Raw genomic sequence first — 23,932 nt, forward strand, 5'->3', positions numbered from 1 at the left:
CGCCATGCACAAAAGTTAACTCAAAATGGATCAAGGAGCTTGATATCAAATCAGAGACTCTGCGTCTGATAGAAGAAAAAGTTGGCTCCGATCTACATATTGTGGGGTCGGGCTCCAAATTCCTTAATAGGACACCCATAGCACAAGAGTTAATATCAAGAATCAACAAATGGGACTTACTTAAACTAAAAAGTTTTTTCTCAGCAAAAGAAACAATAAGAGAGGTAAATAGGGAGCCTACATCATGGGAACAAATTTTTACTCCTCACACTTCAGATAGAGCCCTAATATCCAGAGTATACAAAGAACTCAAAAAATTAAACAATAAGATAACAAATAACCCAATCAACAAATGGGCCAAGGACCTGAACAGACACTTCTCAGAGGAGGACATACAATCAATCAACAAGTACATGAAAAAATGCTCACCATCTCTAGCAATCAGAGAAATGCAAATCAAAACCTCCCTAAGATACCATCTCACCCCAGTAAGATTGGCAGCCATTATGAAGTCAAACAACAATAAGTGCTGGCGAGGATGTGGGGAAAAGGGTACACTTGTTCACTGCTGATGGGACTGCAAATTGGTGCGGCCAATGTGGAAAGCAGTATGGAGATTCCTGGGAAAGCTGGGAATAGAACCACCATTTGACCCAGCTATTCCCCTTCTTGGACTATTCCCTAAAGACCTTAAAAGAGCGGACTATAGGGATACTGCTACATCGATGTTCATAGCAGCACAATTCACAATAGCTAGACTGTGGAACCAACCTAGATGCCCTTCAATAGATGAATGGATAAAAAAAGGTGGCATTTATACACAATGGAGTACTACTCAGCACTAAAAAATGACAAAATCATGGAATTTGCAGGGAAATGGATGGCACTAGAGCAGATTATGCTTAGTGAAGCTAGCCAATCCCTAAAAAACAAATACCAAATGTCTTCTTTGATATAATGAGAGCAACTAAGAACAGAGCAGGGAGGAAGAGCAGGAAGAAAAGATTAACATTAAACAGAGACATGAGGTGGGAGGGAAAGGGAGAGAAAAGGGAAATTGCATGGAAATGGAGGGAGACCCTCATTGTTATACAAAATTACATATAAGAGGTTGTGAGGGAATGGGAAAATAAACAAGGAGAGAAATGAATTACAGTAGATGGGGTAGAGGGAGAAGATGGGAGGGGAGGGGAGGGGGTATAGTAGAGGATAGGAAAGGTAGCAGAATACAACAGTTACTAATAGGGCATTATGTAAAAATGTGGATGTGTAACCGATGTGATTCTGCAATCTGTATTTGGGGTAAAAATGGGAGTTCATAACCCACTTGAATCTAATGTATGAAATATGATATGTCAAGAGCTTTGTAATGTTTTGAACAACCAATTTAAAAAAAGAGAAAACATCTTTTCCAGCCTTTCTTTTGACAGAGGATAAATATGCAGAATATATCAAGTATACAAAAAACAACATTTAACAAAAACCCTAATCAAGAAGGGGGAAAATGAACTAAAAATATACTTATCAAAAAAGGAAAGAAGGAAGGAAGGAAGGAAGGAAGGAAGGAAGGACAGAAGAAAAAGAAGAGGAGGAGGAGGAGGAGGAGGAGGGGTGGTAGTAGCGGTGGTAGTAGTAGTAGGAGGAGGAGGAGTAGTAGTAGTAGTAGGAGGAGGAGGAGGAGGAGGAGGAGTAGTAAACTGGCCAGCATTTATATATCTTTAGCATCTAAGAAATGCAAATCAAAACTACAATGAGTTCCATCTCACTCCAGACAAAATGACATTCATCAAGAACAAAAATAACAGTAAATGCTGGTAATAAGTTGAGAGAAAAGGGATTTTTATACTCTGTTGGTGGGAATATAAACTAGTATGGCCCTTATGAAAATCAGTTTGGAGATTCCTCAAAAACCTAAAAATCAAAATACTACATGATTCAGCTATCCCACTCCTTAGCATTTACCAAAAAAAGTTTTAAGTCAGTGCTTGAGGGATACACATATAGCAATGTGTATTGTGACACAATTCACAATTTCCAAGTTGTGGAATTAGTCTAGGTGCCTGTCAATAGATGAAGTGGTAAATAAAATGTAGTACACATACACAAATGACATAATTTTATTTTTCTTTCAGCCACAAAGAAAAGTGAAATCATGTCACTTGCAAGAAAATAGATGGAACTGAAGAGTTTCATATTAAGCAAAATAAGCCAGACTAAAAAAGGTTAAGTATCACATGCTTTCTCTCATATGTGAAATCTAGAAAAAATAAAAATGATGGCATGAAAGGAAAAGAGAGACTATTAGAAAAGAGGAAGGGGATCAGAGGAGTGAGTAAAGGGAGAGCAACAGAAAATAATCAAGTGCTATATGCATGTACAAATATTCTAAACTGAAACCCATTTTTCTATAAATTAGTATATGCCAATACAAAAGATCATATCATATGCAAATGGAGATCATTTTACTTCTTCCTTCCCAATCTGGATGCCTCATTTTTCTTTCTCCTGTCATTTGCATGGTCCAGTGCTATCTTGAGCAAGAGTGGTGAAAATGGACATCTTTGTCTTATTATAGATCTTAGAATAAACACTCTTGAACTTTTCCTTGTTCAATTATGAAGCTCACTGTGGGTTTCCCATATCTTTACCATTATTGTGTTGAGATACATTCCTCCTATACCTAACTAGTTGTGATTTTTATCATGAAAAGATGTTGAATTTTCTCATGTTTTCCCTGCATCTAATGGGATGATCACATGATTTTTTTGTCCTTTGTTTTGTTAATGAAGTGTATCCCTTTTATGATTTGCAAATGCTGAGCCATCCTTCCATCTCAGAGATAAATCCCACTTGGTCATGATGAATAATTTTTTTTTAATGTGCTGTGGAACTCACCTGAGTATTCTGCATCCGTGTTCATCAAGCATATTAGCCTATAGTTTTCTTTTGTCAGGAAGTTCCTGTCAGACTATAATTTCATGGTAACTCTGGTTTTGTAAAAATTGGAAATATTTCTCCCTCTTCCAATTTTTTGAAGAGTTGTGGAGAATTTATATTAGGTCTTAATATGTTTTGTAGAATTCAACAGTGGAACCCTCAGGTCCTAGGCCTTCCTTTGATGGGACTTTTTTTAACCAACTCCATCTCTTCTCTTCATTATTTGTCTTTTCAAATTTGTTTGCTTCTTTGTGATTTGATCTTAGTAGGTTCTTTGGGTCTAGCAATTTATCCACTTCCTCTGGGGTATCCAATTTGGGGCATATAATTGTTCATAACCATCTCATGATCCTTTGTACTTCTGAGGAGGCAGTTATAAGGTTTATTTTTTCATTGCTGATTTTATTTGATTCACTTCATTTTCCTTCCATCAGTCTAGACTGCTAATTGTTAATTTTATTTTTTCAAAAAACAAACTCTGTTTCATAGATATTGTTTCACTGTATTGTTTTCCTAGCCTCTATTTCATTTATTTCAATCTGATATTTATTATACCCTTGCTTTGCTAACAAACTAAGATTTGTTGTTCTTTTCCTATTTTCCTGAAGTATAAAGTAGTTTATTTTACTTCTTCCTGGATATAGGTGTTTATTGCAACGAACTGTTATCTTACAACTGTTCTTCTTGCTACATCCCATAATTTTTTCATTGCCTCAAGATATTGTTTTCATTGCCTCAAGATATTTTTAAATTCCCCTTTTAATTTCTTCACTGACCCACTAGTTGCACAGAATCATGTTGCTTAATTGCCATGTAATTGTGAATTTTCTGAAATTGCTCATTATTGAGTTCTAGTTTCAGAGCATTGAATTCAGAAAAGGCCTTTTGTATGGTTTCAGTCTTCTTAAGTTTGCTAAGATGTGTTTTAGCCTAACATATGATATGGAGAATGTTCCATGTGCATTTGAGAAGAACATCTCTTCTGTTGCTGTTGGATGAAATGTTCTCTGTATGTCCAATAGCTCCATTTTATCTAAAATGTTGTTGAAGTCCAGTTTTCCTTATTGATTTTCTGTCTGGATACTGTCCAATACTGAAAGTGCTGTGCTGAGATTCCCTATTAAACGGCCTAAAAGGATTTGCTTCACATTGTTAGGTGTCCCATTGTTAATTCCATATATACTTAAAATTGTTATATCTTCTTGACAACTTGATCATTTCATTAGTACATAATGTCCTTTGTCTCTTTTGATAGTTTCTATTTAATGTTTATTTTGTCAGATAAACATATTGCTCCCTCTCCTCTTTTTTGCATAAATATTTGTATAGAATATCTTTTTCTATCTTTTCACTTTCAATCTCAGTGTGTCTTCAAAAGTGAAGTGTCTCTTATAGGAAGCTTAGAGGTGAGTCTTGGTTTTTTGTTTGTGTGTTTGTTTTTTGTCTTGTACATTCACTCAATGTCTTTTTTATTTAATAATTTAATCTATTTTCTTTATTCAAGGTTATTATTGATGGATATGGACTCACTACTATTATTGTTTTGGTATTTGCTTAGTGTTTTTGTAGATATTATGCTTCTTCCACTCTTGTTGCCTTCCTTAGTGATTTGATGGTTTTCTGGAGTGGTACGTTTTGAATGTTTTTTATTTTTCTTTTGTTTATTTTTCTTTGTGTGTCTCATAGAGATCTTTCCCTTACTGTTCCCACTGGGGGTACAGAAAAGATCTTACATTTGTAATAGCTGATTCCAAATGGACAGCAACTTAACTTGGACTGAAAATAACAACTTTACACTGAAACTCTTGTATTTTGAGTTTTTAATGTCTGAATTTACATCATTTTGTAATATATATCTTTTGACAGTTTATTTCAATGATTGCTGCAATTAATAATTTGTTATTTGCCCCTTGTACTAGGTATAAAATTACTTAACTGCTTTCACAGTCTCAGAGTATTCTGAATATTTCTCAGTATTACTTATACCATTGGGTTTTAAACTCCTTTGAGTTTTATGCTACTAACTGGTAGACTTTTGTTTCCATTTAATGAATTTTCCTTAGTATTTTCTATAGGGCAGGTCTAGTATTTGTTTACTTAGTAAAGTTCATATTTTCCCATAAATTCTGAATTCTTAAAGACAGCTTTGCTGGGTCATGTTCTTTGTAGTGTGTTGTTAGCAACTTTATCATTGTGCTAACAATGATAAACATCACTGAATATACTTACAATAACACAACTATGATGTCATTCAATAATATAGACTTATGGAACCACGCTTGTATGTTTAGCCCATCATTGACTTAAAGTCATCATGTGCAGTATGACTATATTTATAAGCTTCACACTGTAACCCATAATTATATAAAATCATTTATCAATAGAGGCAAGGGACAGGAGTAAATAGGGCCAGAAGAGGAGAGATTGATCAATAGGTACTAAATTACAGTTAGGAGTAAGATGCTCTGGTGACTATAGATAACCATAATGTGCTGTAAATTTAAAAAAAAAAAAACAGAAAAAGAATTCTGAATATTTTTACCATAAAGAAATGATGAATATTTGAGGATTCAGTTTGACTTTTTTTAAAAATTTTTTTAGTTGTTGATAGACTTTTGTTTTATTCATTTATATGCGGTGCTGAGACTCGAACCCACCCTTGCACTGTGACAACCCCAGCCCCTTGACATTATTTAAATATTACACAATAAATATATGTATCCAAACATTACATGATACACCATAAATATTTTTTTGTACTGGGGTTTGAACCCAAGGGCACTTTTCCACTGAGACACTCCCCAGCCCTTTCTTTTTAATTTTGACACAGGGTCTTGATTAAATTATGAGCCTGGCTTCAAACTTGTGATCCTTCTGCCTCAGGCTCCCAAGTAGCTGAGATGACAGGCATGTATCACCACCCCAGGCTATTATGTACAATTTTTATGCTTTAAGGCATCAGTTAAACATTTAAGTTAAACATAAACAATTTTAAAACTTATATTTCATTTTAAGAATTCTAATAAATCTATACCAAAAATAAAAATGCCTTTTTATTTTGTGCTCACTTATCCACAAGATCCTCATTCTGACATGTAATATCAACCATGAATTCACCCTCATAGCCAGTTGTACACTATTCAACCCAAGCTTCTGATTGTGGGGAGAGTTATATGAATCCATACATGAGATAAATACCATGAACTCCACATTGTAAAATGATGCATAAAAATCTGGTGGAATCCAAGTATATTCTGTGGTCCAGTTAATTACCTTTCACCAAACATCAATTTGTTTGTTTTGATAATGTATTCTAGTGTGTAAAATTATACCATTAGGGTAATCTGGGAGAGGTACCAATGACATTTTGGTGATTTGTCTTAAAGTTGCAATTCTATAATTATACAATAAAAATTTTAGAAATATATACATTTTGACAATAAATCATATGGTATCTTTAGCCAAATGTACATAGTTTAGTGACTCCCTTTAGTCTTCCTTTCTGGACTTTATAGTTATTTCATATAACTTCCCTGAGTTAATATAGCAAGACACCTAAACATAGGGCAAAAGTTCATGGTTCCTACATTGGCAGGAAAATGCGAGCATCATGTTGAGTGAATTAAGTCAGACTCAAAAAGTCAAGGATCATGTTTTCTCTCACATGCAGAAGACAGAAAATAAGAGGTAAGATGGGGCTACGGTTGTGGCTCAGTGGTAGAGCGCTCGCCTAGCACATACGAAGCGCTGGATTCAATCCTCATAAATAAATAAATAAATAAATAAAGGTATAAAAAAATAAGGAGTAAGAAAGGACATCATGATGCCCTTCAATAGATGAATGGATATAAAAAACATGTGACCTATATAAACAATGGAATATTACTCAGCAATAAAAGAGAATAAAATCATGGCATTTGCAGGTAAATGGATAAAGTAGAGAAGATAATGCTAAGTGAAGTTAGCCAATCCCAAAAAACTAAATGCCAAATGTTTTCTTTGGTATAAGGAAGCTGATTCATAGTGGGATAGGGAGCAGGAGCTTGGGAGGAATAGATGAACCCTAGATAGGGCAGAGGGGTTGGAGGGGAAGGGAGGGGCATGGGGTAATTAATGATGGTGAAATGTGATGATCATTACTATCCAAAGTACATGTATGAAGACACAAATTGGTGTGAATATACTGTGTATATAACCAGAGATACGAAAAATTGTGCTCTGTATATGTAATAGGAATAGTAATGCATTCTGCTGTCATATATAAATTAAAAAGTCTCTTTTTAGTATTTGACCTCATTTTTTACATAAAAAAAGAAAGGACATCATGAAAATACAAGGGACATTACTAGGCTAGAGGGAAAAAATCAGAGAGATGGAAAAAGAGAAGGGAAGAGGCTATGCTGGGGAATAAAACTGATCAAATTTTGTTATGTGCTTATACAAATGTTCCACAAAGAATCCCCCTATTCTGTATAATTATTATTTTTTAATGGGAAAAAAATGGACCATAAAAAATCTTGACTCTCTGAATAGAATTCAGGTGAAAAAAAAATCTCTCACTACCTCCCAAAACTGCATCTCAGTTGAGGAATATGGCTGAATTCTGAAGAGAAAAATGTAGATCAGAATGATATATGCAACTTCTAGGCTTGGCTTATAAAACTCTTCTACGTAATCCTCTACCCATTATCTTTTTTTAATTGAATATGGAAACCATATGTTGAAGATGACAGTGCCTTCATCAGCTGGATAGCATGAAACATGTGCCTCCCACTTTTCAGTACTAACTGAATTTTGAGAGCCTATCCATTATAGCAATTAGCGTAGCTTTAGCAACACGTTGAGAATATTAAAATAAGTCAGTAATCAGTATTAAATAACAAATTAAAACTGGATAATTCATTGCCACACTGGAACCTTGGCAAGTTCAAATTCCACATTTTTCAGTCTTTAACAGTAATAGTTTCCTTTCCATGCTTAAATCTTCACAATAGTAAAATAACATGACAGATGTAAAGTTTAATGATAGATTTTTAAAATACCAAGGAGGAAAAAGAGATCATCAAAGAGTGAGGTTGATAAGCAAACTCTGAATTTCTTAAACATTCTTCAAATATTCCTTCCATGCTTGAAGGAATGATGTTCAGGATCCCAGACATTACAGAGTTCTCAGATAAATTCAAACAAAACTATTATAACAGAGCAAACTGAAAGTTCACTTAAGGTTAAGATCAGGTTAAAAAAGGCATGAAAATAAGGAAGCTTTTTTAAAAAGATTAAGAGAAACAAGGATGTGAACACTTCTAAGAAAGAAAGAAAGAAATTTTTTATTCAATAATGAAAGTCAAATTTAAAATAAGGAATAGTACACATATTGAGATTTAGTATTAGCATGAAAGGAGAGAATATCATTTGAAGCAAATATGGCTTATAACCGATATGGCTTTTCAAGACAGTGCTTATAAAAAACAACACAAGTTAATTAGTGGCTTAACAGTTACAGAGAGAAATTTCAATTAAAAGGTTTTTTTACCTTATGCCTCCTTACCCTCAGCTAGATTTAACAAATAGAAAAGTCTTACTAGAAGATTCTGAGAACCTTTTATATAAAATACACATCAACTATACTTGTCTTATTTACTGGATAATTATGCTGTATTATGTTTAAATAGTAACTTATAGGAAGAAAGGTCTGGAATAACATTCAAATATCAATATCAATATATCAATATCTTCATTTGCAACAGAAAATGATGCAATGTTCCCAAGCATTACCATCATAAGCTAAAGGGAATTTTCTTAAAGATTCTTCCCATCGCTACCTTCATGTCTCTGTTCCTCAAGCTGTAGATGAAGGGGTTCAGCATGGGAGTCACCACCGTGTACATCAAAGCCATGACAGTATCTTTCACAGTAGAGTTATTAGTTGATGGACATAAATAGAGTCCAATGACCGTCCCATAGAACAGCAACACCACAGTCAAGTGGGAGCCACAGGTGGAGAAGGCCTTATGGATACCTCGAGCAGAAGGGACCTTGAGAATGGAGGACACGATGCGCCCATAGGAAAGAAGAATGAGGACAAATGGAATGAGAAGAATGAGGCCTGCTGTGATGAATATCACCAACTCATTGACATGAGTGTCGGAGCAGGACAGCTTCAGAAGGGCAGACATATCACAGAAAAAATGGGGAATCACATTCTCTGCACAGAAACACAATCTGGCCATAAGCAGGGTATGGAGCATGGCATGGAACACGGTCAGCACCCAGGACAGTACCACCAGGGAGAGACAGAGCTTGGGGCCCATGATGGTGGTGTAATGTAGGGGAAAGCAGATGGCCACATAGCGGTCATAGGCCATGGCCACTAGAAGGAAGCTCTCCAGGTCTCCAGAAATCAGAAAGAAGTACATTTGGGTCAGGCAGCCTGCATAGGGAATGGATGGAACTTGACTCTGCATGTTCTGTAGCAATTTGGGCATTGTAACAGAGGAAAAGCAGAGGTCAGAGAAGGACAAGTTGCTGAGAAACAAATACATGGGAGTGTGGAGATGGGAGTTCAGGTAAATGAGGACAATAATGATGAGATTCCCAAGGACAGTAGTAAGATACATGGCCAGGAATAAGGCATAGAATAGGTTTTGGTGTTCTGGCTGGATGGGCAGGCCCAGGAGGAGGAATTCTGAGATGATAGATTGGTTTCTTCCTATCATGCTCTATCTCCAGTATCTTTAAGAGAAAATAATAGGGTTCTTTTAAAATATAAATAATAAGCAAACGTATTTCTATGATGTGCAGTCTCTTTGCATATTTGATCTCATTGATCATGCACTCAGTATTCAAAACCACATCTACAATGAGATTATGACACACCATTCAATCCAAGCCATCTCTCAGACTTAGGTTCCTCACTTATCATTGAACGTAACAATGCTGACTCTTCTCTCCCTTCTGATATAATCTCATCTACTAGATTCTGTGTGATAATATTGGTTCTTCTGATATTCCATGGACATTTATTATCAACAATTATGATTGCTTTCTTCTCTGACAGTGTCTTGCATATCATTGTTTCTGAGCTCTTCCCTAAATACTCTTCTCTTATAATTCTGTAGATACAGACCTTTACATGCTCACCTAATCTCATGGCATTGATTGCCATCTAAACAGATGATGAACAGCTCTATCACCTTCAGTTCCCTGTCACCAACAGCTTACTGATTAGCTTCCCATGGGTATACCACAACCATCTGCAGCTCAACAGATCCAAAATGAAACTCATGATGCACTCTACCCTCTCCCTTTCCACTCCTCCAGTCTCTCATACCTCAATAAAAGGAATCCAGGCTCAAGTCAGACACCCAAAAGCTGTATTGTATCTGTTCATTTCCCTCTCCATCAACAGCTCACCTAGCAAGCCCTATAGATTCTGCCACTTCATTCTCTAATTCATCTACTCTATCCCAAGTGCCACAAGCTGGACCAGGCAGTCGGCATATCACTTAATTCTCTAATTCATTTACCTTTTATCCCAACTGCCACATCTGGACTGGGCTGAGGACATACTTTGTCTGGACTTTAGAACAGCCTATTGTTTCATCTCCCTGCTTCCATGCTCTCTCTCCCTCAAAACTCATCCCACTTTCATCCCACTCTTATCTGTTGAGAGCCACAGCCAAAGGGGCCCCAGCAAACTTCCAGCTGCCAGCAAACCTTGGTGCTGATAACGCCAAGGTCGCGGGTTCGTTCCCCGTACGGGCCACCAAATGCCGCAGTCTGGCTGGGCACAATCAGGAGCCACTTGTCAAAAGAAACTAACTTTATTTTTAGAACCACACATGACAAACAAAATAGTCTCTCAGGAAAAACCCTCAGAGCCTCAACTGCCACCACCGGCTTTCCACAAGCCTCTCTCTCCCACACAAGCTTCTCCCCACCTCCCACAATCCTCCTGCTCTTGAGGCCGATTGGCTGGGTCACGTGGGCGGAGCCAAAAAAGTCCCCCAATGAGCAGCTCCGTGGTCTGAAAGGGCAGGGAAACAGCCCAATGAGCATCACCGCAGAGGAGCCAATCAGCTAGATGTTGCTGGGGCCGAGGAGCCAATCAGCTAGATGTTGCTGGGGCCGCTGTGAGCCAATCATCAGCCAGCAGCTGGAAGTTTGCTGGCAGCTGGAAGTTTGCTGGGGCCCCTTTGGCTGTGGCTCTCAACATCTCCCCCTCTCTGTTTAAACAACAAGCATGTGGCTTAGGGACCGTGCCTGTTAGGCAGTCCAATTCAACATATGGTCCTTACCCGTCATCAGATGAACTGACCTCTAGGCGTCAGCCTCCTGTCTTAGGTTGGTACCACTGCAATTGGATCATACCCGTCACTGACTACCGGTCCAGCATACAGCCATACTTGTGGATAGGCCTTTGCACCTGTGGGGGGGTGAGGTTCTTTGCCTCCCCTCTGTTGGCCCCCAAATTTTAGACCATCACTAGTAGAGGAGGATGCACAATGCCATGACATTAAGCCAATTGAGGGCTCCTTTGAAAAATTGTACCACCGGTGACATCATCAGCAAAAATACCCCAACACTACCACAAGTCGCTGCACCAACAGATAGTTCACAATGCATACAGGTGAGCTCACAATGTGTCCAGGCAAGTTCTGCAAGCAGTTCGGTGATGGCTATTGTAGAAGCTGTAGATTGGTTTTATCTTTGACTTCACCAGCACTGGGATGAAGATAGGAATTCTGGCAATAATGGCTACAGAAACAATTATGTAACATTCCAGAAGGCACTAAAAGAAAACAATTTTCTTAACAATTTACATTGTCTTCACCGGCACTGGGATGAAGATAGGAATTCTGGCAATAATGGCTAAAGAAAAAATTATGTAACACTACAGAAGGCACTAAAAGAAAACAATTTTCTTAACAATTTACATTATCTTTAAGAGAATTATTAAATATAATGAAAAGGAAAGGTGAAAGTAAACAAACAGATCTGTTAACCTTCTTTTTTGTTTACATATTAAAACAATCCTCAACAGTTGTTTACCCAATTTAAATTAAACCATATAAATCACGTGAAAAAAAAATATTTGGATCCATTTTATCATGAGCGCTCATCTTATATGATATATGGACATACGTACATTCAAACATATAACACAAAACACAAGTGTGCACACATAATATAATACATACAACACATAACATTATAGTAAAAGGCCTTATAACTTTTTACAGGTGAAATCTCCATTGCAATGTTTAAAAACTCTATAGTCAAAAAATAGAACTGATCAGCAAAACATTAACCTAGGTCTGTATGAGCTCAAAAAACAAAATAGAACTTCATGATATGGCAAAGGGCAATAATACAATAGATATTGAAAAAAGCATCCTGGTCTCTGTCACCATAGGTATGACCCAAAGGAGAACAAGTGGACTCGGGTAGCGTCAATGAGTACCAGAAGACTCGGCGTGGCCGTGGCCGTGTTGGGAGGGTTCTTGTATGCCGTAGGTGGCTCTGATGGGACATCTCCACTCAACACAGGTTAGTCCCTCCCAGAGGCCTTCTGGTTCCCCCCAAATAGCACATATCCCTGAGGAGACTCCCCCTATTGAAGGTCCAAGTTATGCTGCAGTTTACTAGGAAAATGTTTTCTCTTCCTTCTAGGAGGATGCAGCTCTTAGCTCCTTCTGCATCCATACTCTTGTATACATTCCTGAAGTGTTTCTTTCTCCCTCGGCTTTGCAAACTGATGAAAATTTATAATGAATTAAAACTCCTTTCTGAAAAATTATTTTCACCTCCCCCCACCACACTTATCCTACTCATCAAACTCTTATTTTTAGCTGACTTCCCACCAGAGCATAAACTCCATGCAGGAAAGACCATGTCTACATTCATGACAGCAACAGAGCCAATATAAGGCATGGTACCAGAATATGGCCAGTGTTTCATGAATATTTGTTGGCTGTCCTTAAGGCTGAGATATACATTCAGCAAAATTCACAGAAGCTTTGTAATGAATCTGACCTAACTTTCCTATGTACATATGTGAATATACCACAGTGTATCTAACCATTATGTATATCCACAAAGCACTAATTTAAAAATCAAGCAATTAGGGCTAGGGGTGTGGCTCAGTGGTAGAGTGCTTGCCTCCCAAGTGTAAGGCACTGGGTTCAATCCTCAGCACCACATAAAAATAAATAAATAAAAATATTGTGTCTATCTATGACTAAAAAAATGTAAAAGAAAAACAAACAACTATATGTTAATAGCAGAGAAATCATTAGAGTAGAAGGAAGGTGTAAGAGTTCTGTGTTTGGGATTAGGGTCTCTGATGACAGCTTCATGACTGTGGCATGCTTGATGGCTAAGGAAGTTTCTGTGCAATGGCACTGAATGCCTGGCTGCTAGGAAATGCCTGGCTGTTGTAGCAATGCTCTGCATGAGAAGGCTCTATATTAGAGTCTTATCAGCCTCACCCTTGATCTCAGGCACACAGCTCCTAGAAATAAAGAAACTCTCTTTTAAACAACCACAATGTTTCACCAAGCTCTGCTGCACCTGAACCTGTCCACATAACAGTAACTTTAAACAATGAATTTTCTTGAGAGCTCCACAAAGCTCCTAACATTGCAACTATAGTATGTAACTGAGGAATAAGCTGCATAATGTTGCTAACTCTGTAACCTGCCTAATGACATAATGAACAATAATATACTACTGATGCCAGTGACCTAATGTAACCTATTGATATAAATAAAGCTGGCAGCTTGGACAAGCGGCATTCTGCCATTCAGCCTTGCACATTGAACATTTCCTTTTGTTTCCTTTATAGGAAGGGAACAGGGGTCAGAGTGGTGAAGAAAAACGAAAGCACTGGGGACTCAATTAGGGCAAATTATATTCCAAGCTTTTGTAATTATATCAAAAATGAACCCTAATATATGTATAACTAAAAAGAATCCATTAAAATACTATTTTGATTGTAAGCTTATAATAAATAATAAAATCAGGAAAAGTTCAAAGGCAACAAATTCCCTTTGAGGTTAGAATCACTACTCCTACCTACATCCTCCCAGAAGAACTCACTAGCTTGAACTGTGTACATTAGATTTTGACCATTTATTACAGAATACATGACTTAAGATCCATGGAGAATATTAGATAACTCAATCACATTAGTCTTTATCCTGACCACACTGACATTTTGCTTCTTGTGTTGTTATTCACATGACTCATTGATATCGGTGTGAAAAATGTTAATCCAATAGAGAGGTTTAGTAATTTAGGGCGAATTAAAGTAATGAAGATATTTTCTACCTTTGAGACCTCACTCCAGTTCCTCTCCAGATATCCATACTCAGAGTACCTCACAGATAAGGAAAATGAAGGGGGACATTAAGGTACATGGGAAGTTCCTTCCCTAAACAGACATACTGAATCCAATTGCTGGAATTTTCACCCTGCTGATGATGTCTAACGTAGTCACATTAATGGTTTTTACATCTGCCATAATATACAGGTATTTCAGATAGGAAAGTGATCAATGAAATTTTATACACATAATTCCTCAGAATGTGGCTTCCCTGGAAAATGAGTGGGATGCATCTTTGGCTTCAGGGGTCTTAATTGGGAATCACAAAGTACAGAACCACTCTCAGATGGTGCCACTGATTGGTCATAAGCATTTTATTGCTCCCATAATGCCACCTCTCATCTTTCTCACCTCTACATTTGTAGTTCTGAGTCTAGACTGTATATAAGACTCACAAAAGATAGTGCTTCCAAAATGGCAATCTAACATATGAAGCACATGGTTGTTAAATTTTGGTTTGGATTTAAAAGTTTTAGTGTGGGACTTGCTTAAAATTCAACATTTTAAAAGATAAAATTTCACATTTGGTGGTGCTAACTCTACTGATCTACAGACTATACTTTGAGTAATAACATCAAACATTTTTATTTTTTTCATGTAAGATTTAATTAACACTAAAGTAAATTTTTAATTTTTTATTGTGGATTGTTAATATTTATTTTTAAAGTACCAATTTCTTTGCCATCCCCCATCAAATGTGATCAAAATCTCTCTGAGGGGGACTATGGCATTTTTAAAGCTCCTTGAATAATTCAATTATACAGACAAAGATAAAGAACTTTTGTAAATGCCTACCTCATAGACACATCAGTATGCTAAATGATACAATCTTGAGAGAATACACTGCATAGTAATACTAACGAATGCTATCATTAATAAAAAAAAATTGTTAAGTGGGAAAATTTAGTCAGAATATTTTTACAACATGGAAAATTGATGGAAAACAGGAATTTATCATACCTGAAGAAGTATCCTGAAGAGAAGAATGGGAAGAGCAGGAAGGGAGGGTAGTGGCTGTGCTCAGGAAGAGTCTGCAAACTTTCTGTTCAAGGGCATTGTGAGAAGTAGCCATGGTCTGAGGCTAGGGCCTCACCTGTCAGCAGCGCAGCTCCTGCACTTGGCTCTGGCTCTGGCCCTCGGTGCCTGTGAGCTGGGTGCTTTCAGATCTGGGGCAGTGGTGGCCAGATCACCATGTAAATATCAATGGATATAACCTAAACACACACACACACACAACCATCTTTGGGGTTCTCAGTTCTTAAAGAGTGTTCAAGACATATCATAATCACTATCGTGGAACTGTGACAGGAATTAGGAGTACATGTTCATGAAAGGACTTGGAATAGCTTTGCCCATTCTAAGTGCTTGGAGCCACTAACTCCCATGTCATCACTATCATGGGTGGGAAAGAACAAGCTACTCTCCCTACTTCTCAGCATCTCGAATGCTTAGCCCTCTTTGTTGACGGCCAGTTTGTGACCCCCCCCCCCTGTCTCCCTATTTGGCTCTTGGTTCCTGGCTCTTGCTGGCTATTTTGCAAGGAAGCTGGAAGATGCTTACAGCAGGTTACCTTGTACTCTACACACAGAAGGTGGTTCTTGATTCCATGTGCCAGCAACCCTGGTTTCATATCTCCTGTAGTTGGGGCAGGGTCCTGTTTATATCTGGATCATACAGTTTAAGTCAACTGTGGACTTTATCTTGCTTTTGTTTTTACAAATCTACCCTGGAAAATGATGTGAGGCCTCTTATGCTTCAGGAATCCCACAGGCTCTGAGCCCAGTGTGTTTAAAATCTTACTGGTAAGAATTTACTGTTGAATGGTCGACAATGTTGATGGATGAAGGAGAATTTTGTTTTACTTTTTCCTTTAAGAAAACAGTTGTGTGGGGCTGAGGTTGTTGCTCAATGGTAAAGCACTTGCCTAGCATCTGTGAGGCACTGGGTTCAATCCTCAGCACCACATAAAAATAAATAAATAATGAAGGTATTGTGTCCACCTACAACTAAAATATACACATATTTTAATTTATATAATATATATATATATATGTGTGTGTGTGTGTGTGTGTGTGTAAAAATATATTTTTACTAATATGTATATGTATACTAATGTATACTAATACTATATGAATATGTATACTAATACATATATAATTTTACTAATATATACTAACATATTTTACTAATATACTATAAATATATAATATTTTTACATATATATAAATATAAAAAAAGACAGCTGTGAAAAATGATAAGAGTGATGACTGAAAAGCTTTGGGGACACCTTTAATAAAAACGCAAGTGTACTTTGGTTTATGCTGTGCACATACTTCTGAAAACTTGAAGTCACTTAGTGAACAAAACAGGGGAGTCACTCACTGGAAGAAACCAAAAGGTGACCCCTTTGGAAATACACAAAATCATCTTATTGTGTTGCAAATCCAGTTCTTGGGTTGTGTGTTATTTATATCAAGTGAGATAGACTTATACTAAAATATTCAAGGATTTTTGGATTTTTAAATCTGACTTAAAAGAGAACTCGCCAACTGATCTGTGAAGCCACCTCTTTATCAGAATTCATATTAGTTTGAAATAGCACAAGTGCACACTTCTTTTAAATAAGATTTAAAAAACCTTTGCCTTGCTAGTTGTAATCTCACTATGTATACACAACTAGAAAGGTTGAAGGGAGTTGCAGAGAGTGAGGGTGGAGACCCTGCCACGCACATTTCTCCCAATAATCAACTTCTTTAATCTTTAAAACAAGAAAAGTATCCTGAATATCATACAACTTGGGGAATCAAGAGCCTCAGGCAGACAGACACTAAGACACCAGCTCATTCACCCTCCTGACTACTTACCCAGAGTGTCTGAGGATGACTCTAGGGCCCAGAGCCAAGATATTGCTCCCCTTCATTCATTATGGGCTATGAAGTCACAGCCTCTGTAGTCATCACCCATGTCTGTCCCGCACCTGCTTTCATTTCTCAATGTACTTATCCCTGGGCCTAAGGGGCTCTGCATCCCAGAGGAGTCCACATCCTGGAGGAACTCATTAAAAACAAAATAATTATGCAGTACCTCCCTAGGACAAGTTTTCTCAGAGTCTTGTATTTTTGACTGATTACAGCCACTGATCACACCTGACTATACTTTGGGGAAAGGTGGGGATGGAGAAAAGCTCCATGACGCATGCTTTCTCACTGCCGGCCTAAGGAGTGGAGTAGTCTTGTATAACTGCAGTCTATATTTTGGGAGATAAAGAATAGTATTTGAAGAAACCATAAATTAAGCAAAAGCCAGACTGTGAATATCTCAGGAGTATAAGAGTTGATGTTTTACCCTTTGGACAAGAAGCTATAAGTAATCTCTGAGTTGAATAACACCATGAAAGACACATATTTCGAGAATTTTTCAAGAGTAAAAGAATCTCTCACTACAACTGAACTCCTCATAACCACACTACAGGAGAGAAATAAGCCTTCTTTACAGGGATTAGAATTCAACAACCCAAAGACATGTAGATATATAGGAAGGACAGGGATAAAAGATGGACTCTCACAGATCTTGTTCCATTTTTCCTCAGGCCAAAATAGAAAAGAAAATCCAAATTTGCATCCCACTAAGTTAATTCTAGCTCCTTACCTCTTTAGGAAAATTTTAATAGCACCCATCACCACCATGCTCCCAACCAGTCTCTGTCAGATTATTTTGCAGCCAGTTTTTCCTTACCCTGCAATTGATCATGAAACTATAATTGATATTTATAACTCCTTCTTCAAAACCTCTTCCATGTTTCCTTTTTCATAACTTTGGCTACATTCAACCTTCATTCCTAGGGAATCTGAATCCCCAGTATTTTTCCCCCTTTATTGGGTTACTATAATAATTTCCCATTAACGTTTACTTTTGACACCCTCCCCCAGAATCTCCTGGATATCAGAATGGTCTCTTCCTTTCCTCATTATGTAGAAAAAGGCAAATTTCCTTTATTAACTGGGATTGGATTGCCGCAGGCAATATACTAACTCTCTTATTTGTCTGTTGTTCAGTGACATAAAGAACCCTAAATTGCAAACTGACAGAATGAAACCACTAAAGAATTCTTGGTAGAAGCATTCCTTCCTTGTGAATTATAGCAGACACTTCTTGTGTACCACTTCAAATTCTTTCAGCCATCATCTTTTACTTAAGACATGGCTGCAATAAGCAGTTCTGCACAGATTTCAACCACTAGCCTGTGTAGTTAGTTTGACAGCATTACCTCAGACATGTTCCATATGCTCCTTATGTCCTGCCATTAGGTCCCTCTGATTCCATGGAGGGAATATCATGGAAAAAAACAGCTCAACTCTCACACATGCAGAATTGGTAAGTGCAGAGGAGTTAATATCAATTCTTACAGGTGCTAAATGCTGATGAATACAGGCTTCAGTCACTCTTAATGGAGCCAAGTCATCAAGCCTTCCTAGTATTGGGTATATCGTCTTCACTATTTAATATTCCTATATTTCTCACTTCTCACAATGAGATACAATCCTCAAACTTGCACTTAAGACTTTGTCTCAAGTCTCTTTATTGATTTTTTAAAAAACAAATGACTGAGGAATGCATTACAATTCTTATTAAATATATATAGCACAATTTTTCATATATCTGGTTGTATATAAAATATGTTGATACCCATTCCTGTCTTCAGACATGTACTTTGGATAATGATGTCAATCACATTTCTGCTTTTAAAAAAAAATTTGGGGGGAAGGGCATTAACAGGCTATGAAAGAAAGTAAAATCTATAATCTCTAAACCAACAAAGCCCCAACTGTAGTGGTGGGAAGCAAAAATTCTGTGAGTGTGTTATTTGGCTTAATAATGAAAGACATCCTGTTATCATCCCTTTGATTCCCAGAACTGTGAATCATGTCTATAGGAAAAACAGCACCATATGTGAGTTTCTGGTTCAAAGTACATGTCATAATCTATAATAAGAGACTACAATGACTTTTCTAGTACTCTTAATTTTTGTTATTCTGTTTAGTACTTTGTTCCAAGCAAACTTGAAAAAATATTGGACATAGAGTAGATTCTCATAAATATTTGAAGTAGTGCTTTAAATCCAAATGTACTAAAATCCAAATGATAAAGAGAGGATGAGCATAGCCTCCGCACCAAGATAAAATGCATGAAGCGTTCCATATCTTTCTTAAGAGACAAACATGTCATTAACATATAAAAACAGGTTTGTGTTTTAAGGAAGAAAAAGAAGCATTTCAAGAAAAATGAGAAATTATATCCCATCTGATTCAAATGTATGATATGTCAAGATCATTGTACTGTCATGTGTAACTAATTAAAACAAATTTTAAAAAGAAGCATTTAAGAATGAGAAACGGCAGGCAGGTTAGTACAGCTGAAGATTGTAACTAGTGGGAAAGAACTCAAATACCTAGCACTAGAGTTTGTACCTTGTTACTTGTTGTTAAAACATTTTAGGGGAGACCCAATATGGCGGCAGGCGGGGAGGCAGCACTTTCAGTACCTCCTCAATCACGGGGACAGAGAGACGCATTAATACATTCAGATTCAGACTGGGGGAGATGGCGGCAAATAGAGTGCATCACCGCCGTGTACCGCGTCACTGCGCAGGTGAATAACGAGTTAGAACGGCCAAAAGCTATCTTGTTAGGAATTTCCAGCAAAATTGGGGTGCACCAAAACCTAGAGGAAGGGTTTCCATTACCCGAGGATCGGTTACTGGGGCTCAATCGCGACTGAACCGTGCGCACAGAGATTCAGGCTGATTGATCGACGGCCCGCCCCGCTGCTAGAGACTGCGGCACACTGAGAAACGGCGTGCCAGCAACGCAGAGGAACAGTGCTGCTGATTCTGTGGGGTCCTGCCGGCTGTGCCCTCACTGTGCTCCGGGCTGAGTTCTGGGATTGAAACAGGAGAAGGAAGCCGTCCAGTTCTGTCCTTCACACCGGACAGCCCACTGAGGAAGCCAGCGGCCACCATCTTAGAGAGCTGACGTCACCATCGCCAGTTTCCGACAGATCGAAGCAAGTTCAGTGATAGAACAGGTGTGTGACATTTAGCCCATCTCCCATACAGCGGGGAAATTGCATAAAATCTCTCCCTGGCTTTCCAGGGGCGTGATTAACAGAGTGAGCATGAATAGAGGCGTGGGGAAAGGTAAAGGCACCTGACCTCCAACTCCCACCAGCAGCGAAAATGAAACATGTCTCGCCAGCTCTCGGAAGAGTGGCTATCGGAGGGAATCAAAACAACAGGGGGCCGGTTCCCAATAGCCTTGCTCCACATCCAGGAAACTGCAGGCCCAGAGTGTAGCTTGAACTGCAGAGAGGTATCACACTGGGGAAGGCCTGTCTGGCAGGAGAAGCGAGGAGACTAGAGACCAGGAATAAACCTAAGCTAACAGGTTTGGAGAGACACCAGGTGGGGGAGGTGGGAGCGGCCTCACACGGATTGTTTCCTACAGCCGGAAGGCAAAATCTTGGCCCGGAAGGTACAGCACCACCTACTGGAAGTGAAGAAAACAGAAGCCTAACAGTGCCCTTGTTTAAAATTTTTTTTTTTTAATTTTTTAAATTTAATTTTTTAATTAATTTTTTTAATTGTAATTTTTATTTTACTGTATTTTATTTTTATCATTTCTTTTTTTCTCTTTCTTTCTTTTCTCCCTCTCTCTTTCTCTGTTTGCTTCCTTACCTGTTCCCTATCTTTCCTCTTAAGCATGACCACTCCGATTACATATAATTTACTAAATGCAAATAGATGAATACTACGAGTCGGTCTATAGTCCGCCTAAGCCCTTAATTACCCCCAAATACTCCTGTCGATTCTCTTGTTAATATCTGCCTGCATTTGAGCAACCCCCCAAAGAAGCTAACATATACTAACCTCCATACTATCAAATCGCCCGACCTTACATAAAATCCTAAGTTCAAACCTCAATTCTCTATAGGCCATCAAAATCTGTAGGCCTTTAATGAAACTAATGAATTTACCTTAAATCACAATTAAATCCAACATCTCTAAACACTGTCTCCCAACACAAAGGAGAGATCTTGGAGCTATAAAAACCAAAACAAATTTATAGGAGAAAACAGAAACACAGCAGTCAAACAGAGTTGGAAAGTAACGTGAGCACCATGAAAAACCAAGGGAAAAAAAGGATTACAAACAATGCAGGACAACTTAAATTTACAGGAGAACCTACAGGCATCAGAAAAATGGACAGAGAAAGAACTTAAGGCATACCTGACTCAGATGGAATGGAATCTTAGAGAAGTCATTAGACAGCAAGCCAAACAATGAAAGAATACTTTGAAAATGAACTGCATAAGCAAATTCAAATAGCAAAAAATGAACTCTACCAGGAGATAGAGATTTTAAAAAAAAATCAAACAGTAATCCTAGAAATGCAGGAAACCATAAACCAAACTAAAAACTCAAACGAGAATATTACAAATAGACTAGATCAAATAGAAGTCAGAACATCAGATAATGAAGACAAAGTTTATCAACTCGAAAAGAATATAGTCAATGCAGAAAGGATGGTAAGAAATCACGAGCAAGGCATCCAAGAGATATGGGATATCATAAAAAAACCAAACTTGAGAGTCACTGGGATAGAAGAAGGTATAGAGGTTCAAACCAAAGGAATGAACAATCTGTTGAATGAAATAATCTTAGAAAACTTTCCAGATATGAAAGATGGAATGGATTGCCAAATCCTGGAAGCCTACAGGACCCCAAACATACAAAACCGTAATAGACCAACTCCAAGACACATAATTATGAAGATATCCAACATACCGAACAAGGACAGAATATTAAAAGCTACGAGAGAAAGGAGGTAGATTATATTCAGGGGTAAACCAATTAGGTTAACGGCTGATTTTTCATCACAGACACTGAAAGCAAGAAGATCCTGGAACAATGTATTTCAAACGCTGAAAAATAATGGATTCCAACCAAGAATACTGTATCCAGCAAAATTAAGCTTCAGGTTTGACAATGAAATTAAAATATTTCATGACAAACAAAAGTTTAAAAAATTCACAGCCAGAAAACCAGCACTGTAAGGCATTTTGAGCAAAACACTACAAGAAGAGGAATTGAAAAACAGCACCCAAAACAAACAGTGGGAGGTAACTCAGTAAAGGGGGAAAAAATAACCAAAGAAGAAAACCTAGCCAAATTAAAATAAATAAATAAATAAGCATGACTGGAAGTACAAACCATATATCAATAGTAACCCTAAACATTAATGGTTTAAACTCACCAATCAAGAGACATAGGCTAGTAACCTGGACTAAAAAAACAGATCCAACAATATGCTGCCTTCAGGAGACTCATATGATAGGAAAAGACATACACAGGCTGAAGGTGAAAGGTTGGGAAAAATAATACCACTCATATGGTCCTCAGAAGCAAGAGGGAGTGGCCATACTCATATCGAATAAAATCAACTTCAAACCTAATTTAATCAAAAAGGATAAAGAAGGACACTATATACTGTTAAAAGGAACCATTCACCAACAAGACATAACAATTATCAATATGTATGCACCAAATAATGGTGCTACAACGTTCATAAAACAAACTCTCCTCAAGTTCAAGAGTCAAATAGACCACAACACAATAATTATGGGTGACTTCAACGAGCCGCTCTCTCCATTGGACAGATCCTCCAGACAAAAGTTGAATAAAGAAACTATACAACTCAATAACACAATCAATAACCTAGACTTAACCGACATATATAGAATATATCAACCATCATCAAGTGGATACACGTTCTTCTCAGCAGCACACGGATCCTTCTCAAATATAGACTATATATTATGCCATAGGGCAACCCTTAGTAAATACAAAGGTGTGGAGATAATACCATGCATCTTATCTGATCATAATGGAATGAAACTGGAAATCAATGATAAAAGAAGAAAGGAAAAATCCTGCATCACCTGGAAAATGAACAATATGTTACTGAATGATCAATGGGTTACAGAAGACATAAAGGAGGAAATCAAAAAATTCTTAGAGATAAATGAAAATACAGACACAATATATCGGAATCTATGGGACACAATGAAAGCAGTTTTAAGAGGGAAATTCACTGCCTGGAGTTCATTCCTCAAAAAAAGAAAAAACCAACAAATAAATGAGCTCACACTTCATCTCAAAACCCTAGAAAAGGAAGAGCAAAACAACAGCAAATGTAGTAGAAGGCAAGAAATAATTAAAATCAGAGCGGAAATCAATGAAATTGAAACCAAAAAAACCATTGAAAAATTGATAAAACTAAAAGTTGGTTCTTCGAAAAAATAGATAAGATTGACAGACCCTTAGCCATGCTAATGAAGAGAAGAAGAGAGAGAACTCAAATTACTAACATACGGGATGAAAAAGGCAATATCACAACGGACACTACAGAAATACAGAAGATAATTAGAAATTATTTTGAAATCCTATATTCCAATAAAATAGAAGATAGTGAAGATATGGATAAATTTCATAACTCATATGATTTGCCCAGATTGAGTCAGAAAGATACACACAATTTAAACAGACCAATA

At 37.4% G+C, this 23,932-nt stretch overlaps 1 protein-coding gene across 1 annotated transcript; it reads right to left on the reverse strand.

Annotated features, from left to right (window-relative positions):
- Positions 1-8,714: 8,714 nt before the first annotated feature.
- LOC124080237 (olfactory receptor 1468-like) lies at positions 8,715-9,655 on the reverse strand. The gene has a single exon (XM_046426093.2). It carries the CDS (start codon positions 9,651-9,653, stop codon positions 8,715-8,717), a length of 939 nt encoding a protein of 312 aa, XP_046282049.1. The 5' UTR covers positions 9,654-9,655.
- Between the last annotated feature and the right edge of the window lie 14,277 nt (positions 9,656-23,932).

The sequence above is a fragment of the Marmota monax genome, unplaced genomic scaffold (assembly GCF_021218885.2).
Source record: "Marmota monax isolate L192 unplaced genomic scaffold, Marmota_monax_Labrador192_F-V1.1 WCK01_AAM20220418_F8-fsc01516, whole genome shotgun sequence".
NCBI classification, from domain to species: Eukaryota; Metazoa; Chordata; class Mammalia; order Rodentia; family Sciuridae; genus Marmota; species Marmota monax.

Excerpts from the sequence above, each read along its gene's own strand:
- LOC124080237 (XM_046426093.2), bottom strand. The coding sequence starts at position 9,653 with ATGATAGGAAGAAACCAATCTATCATCTCAGAATTCCTCCTCCTGGGC.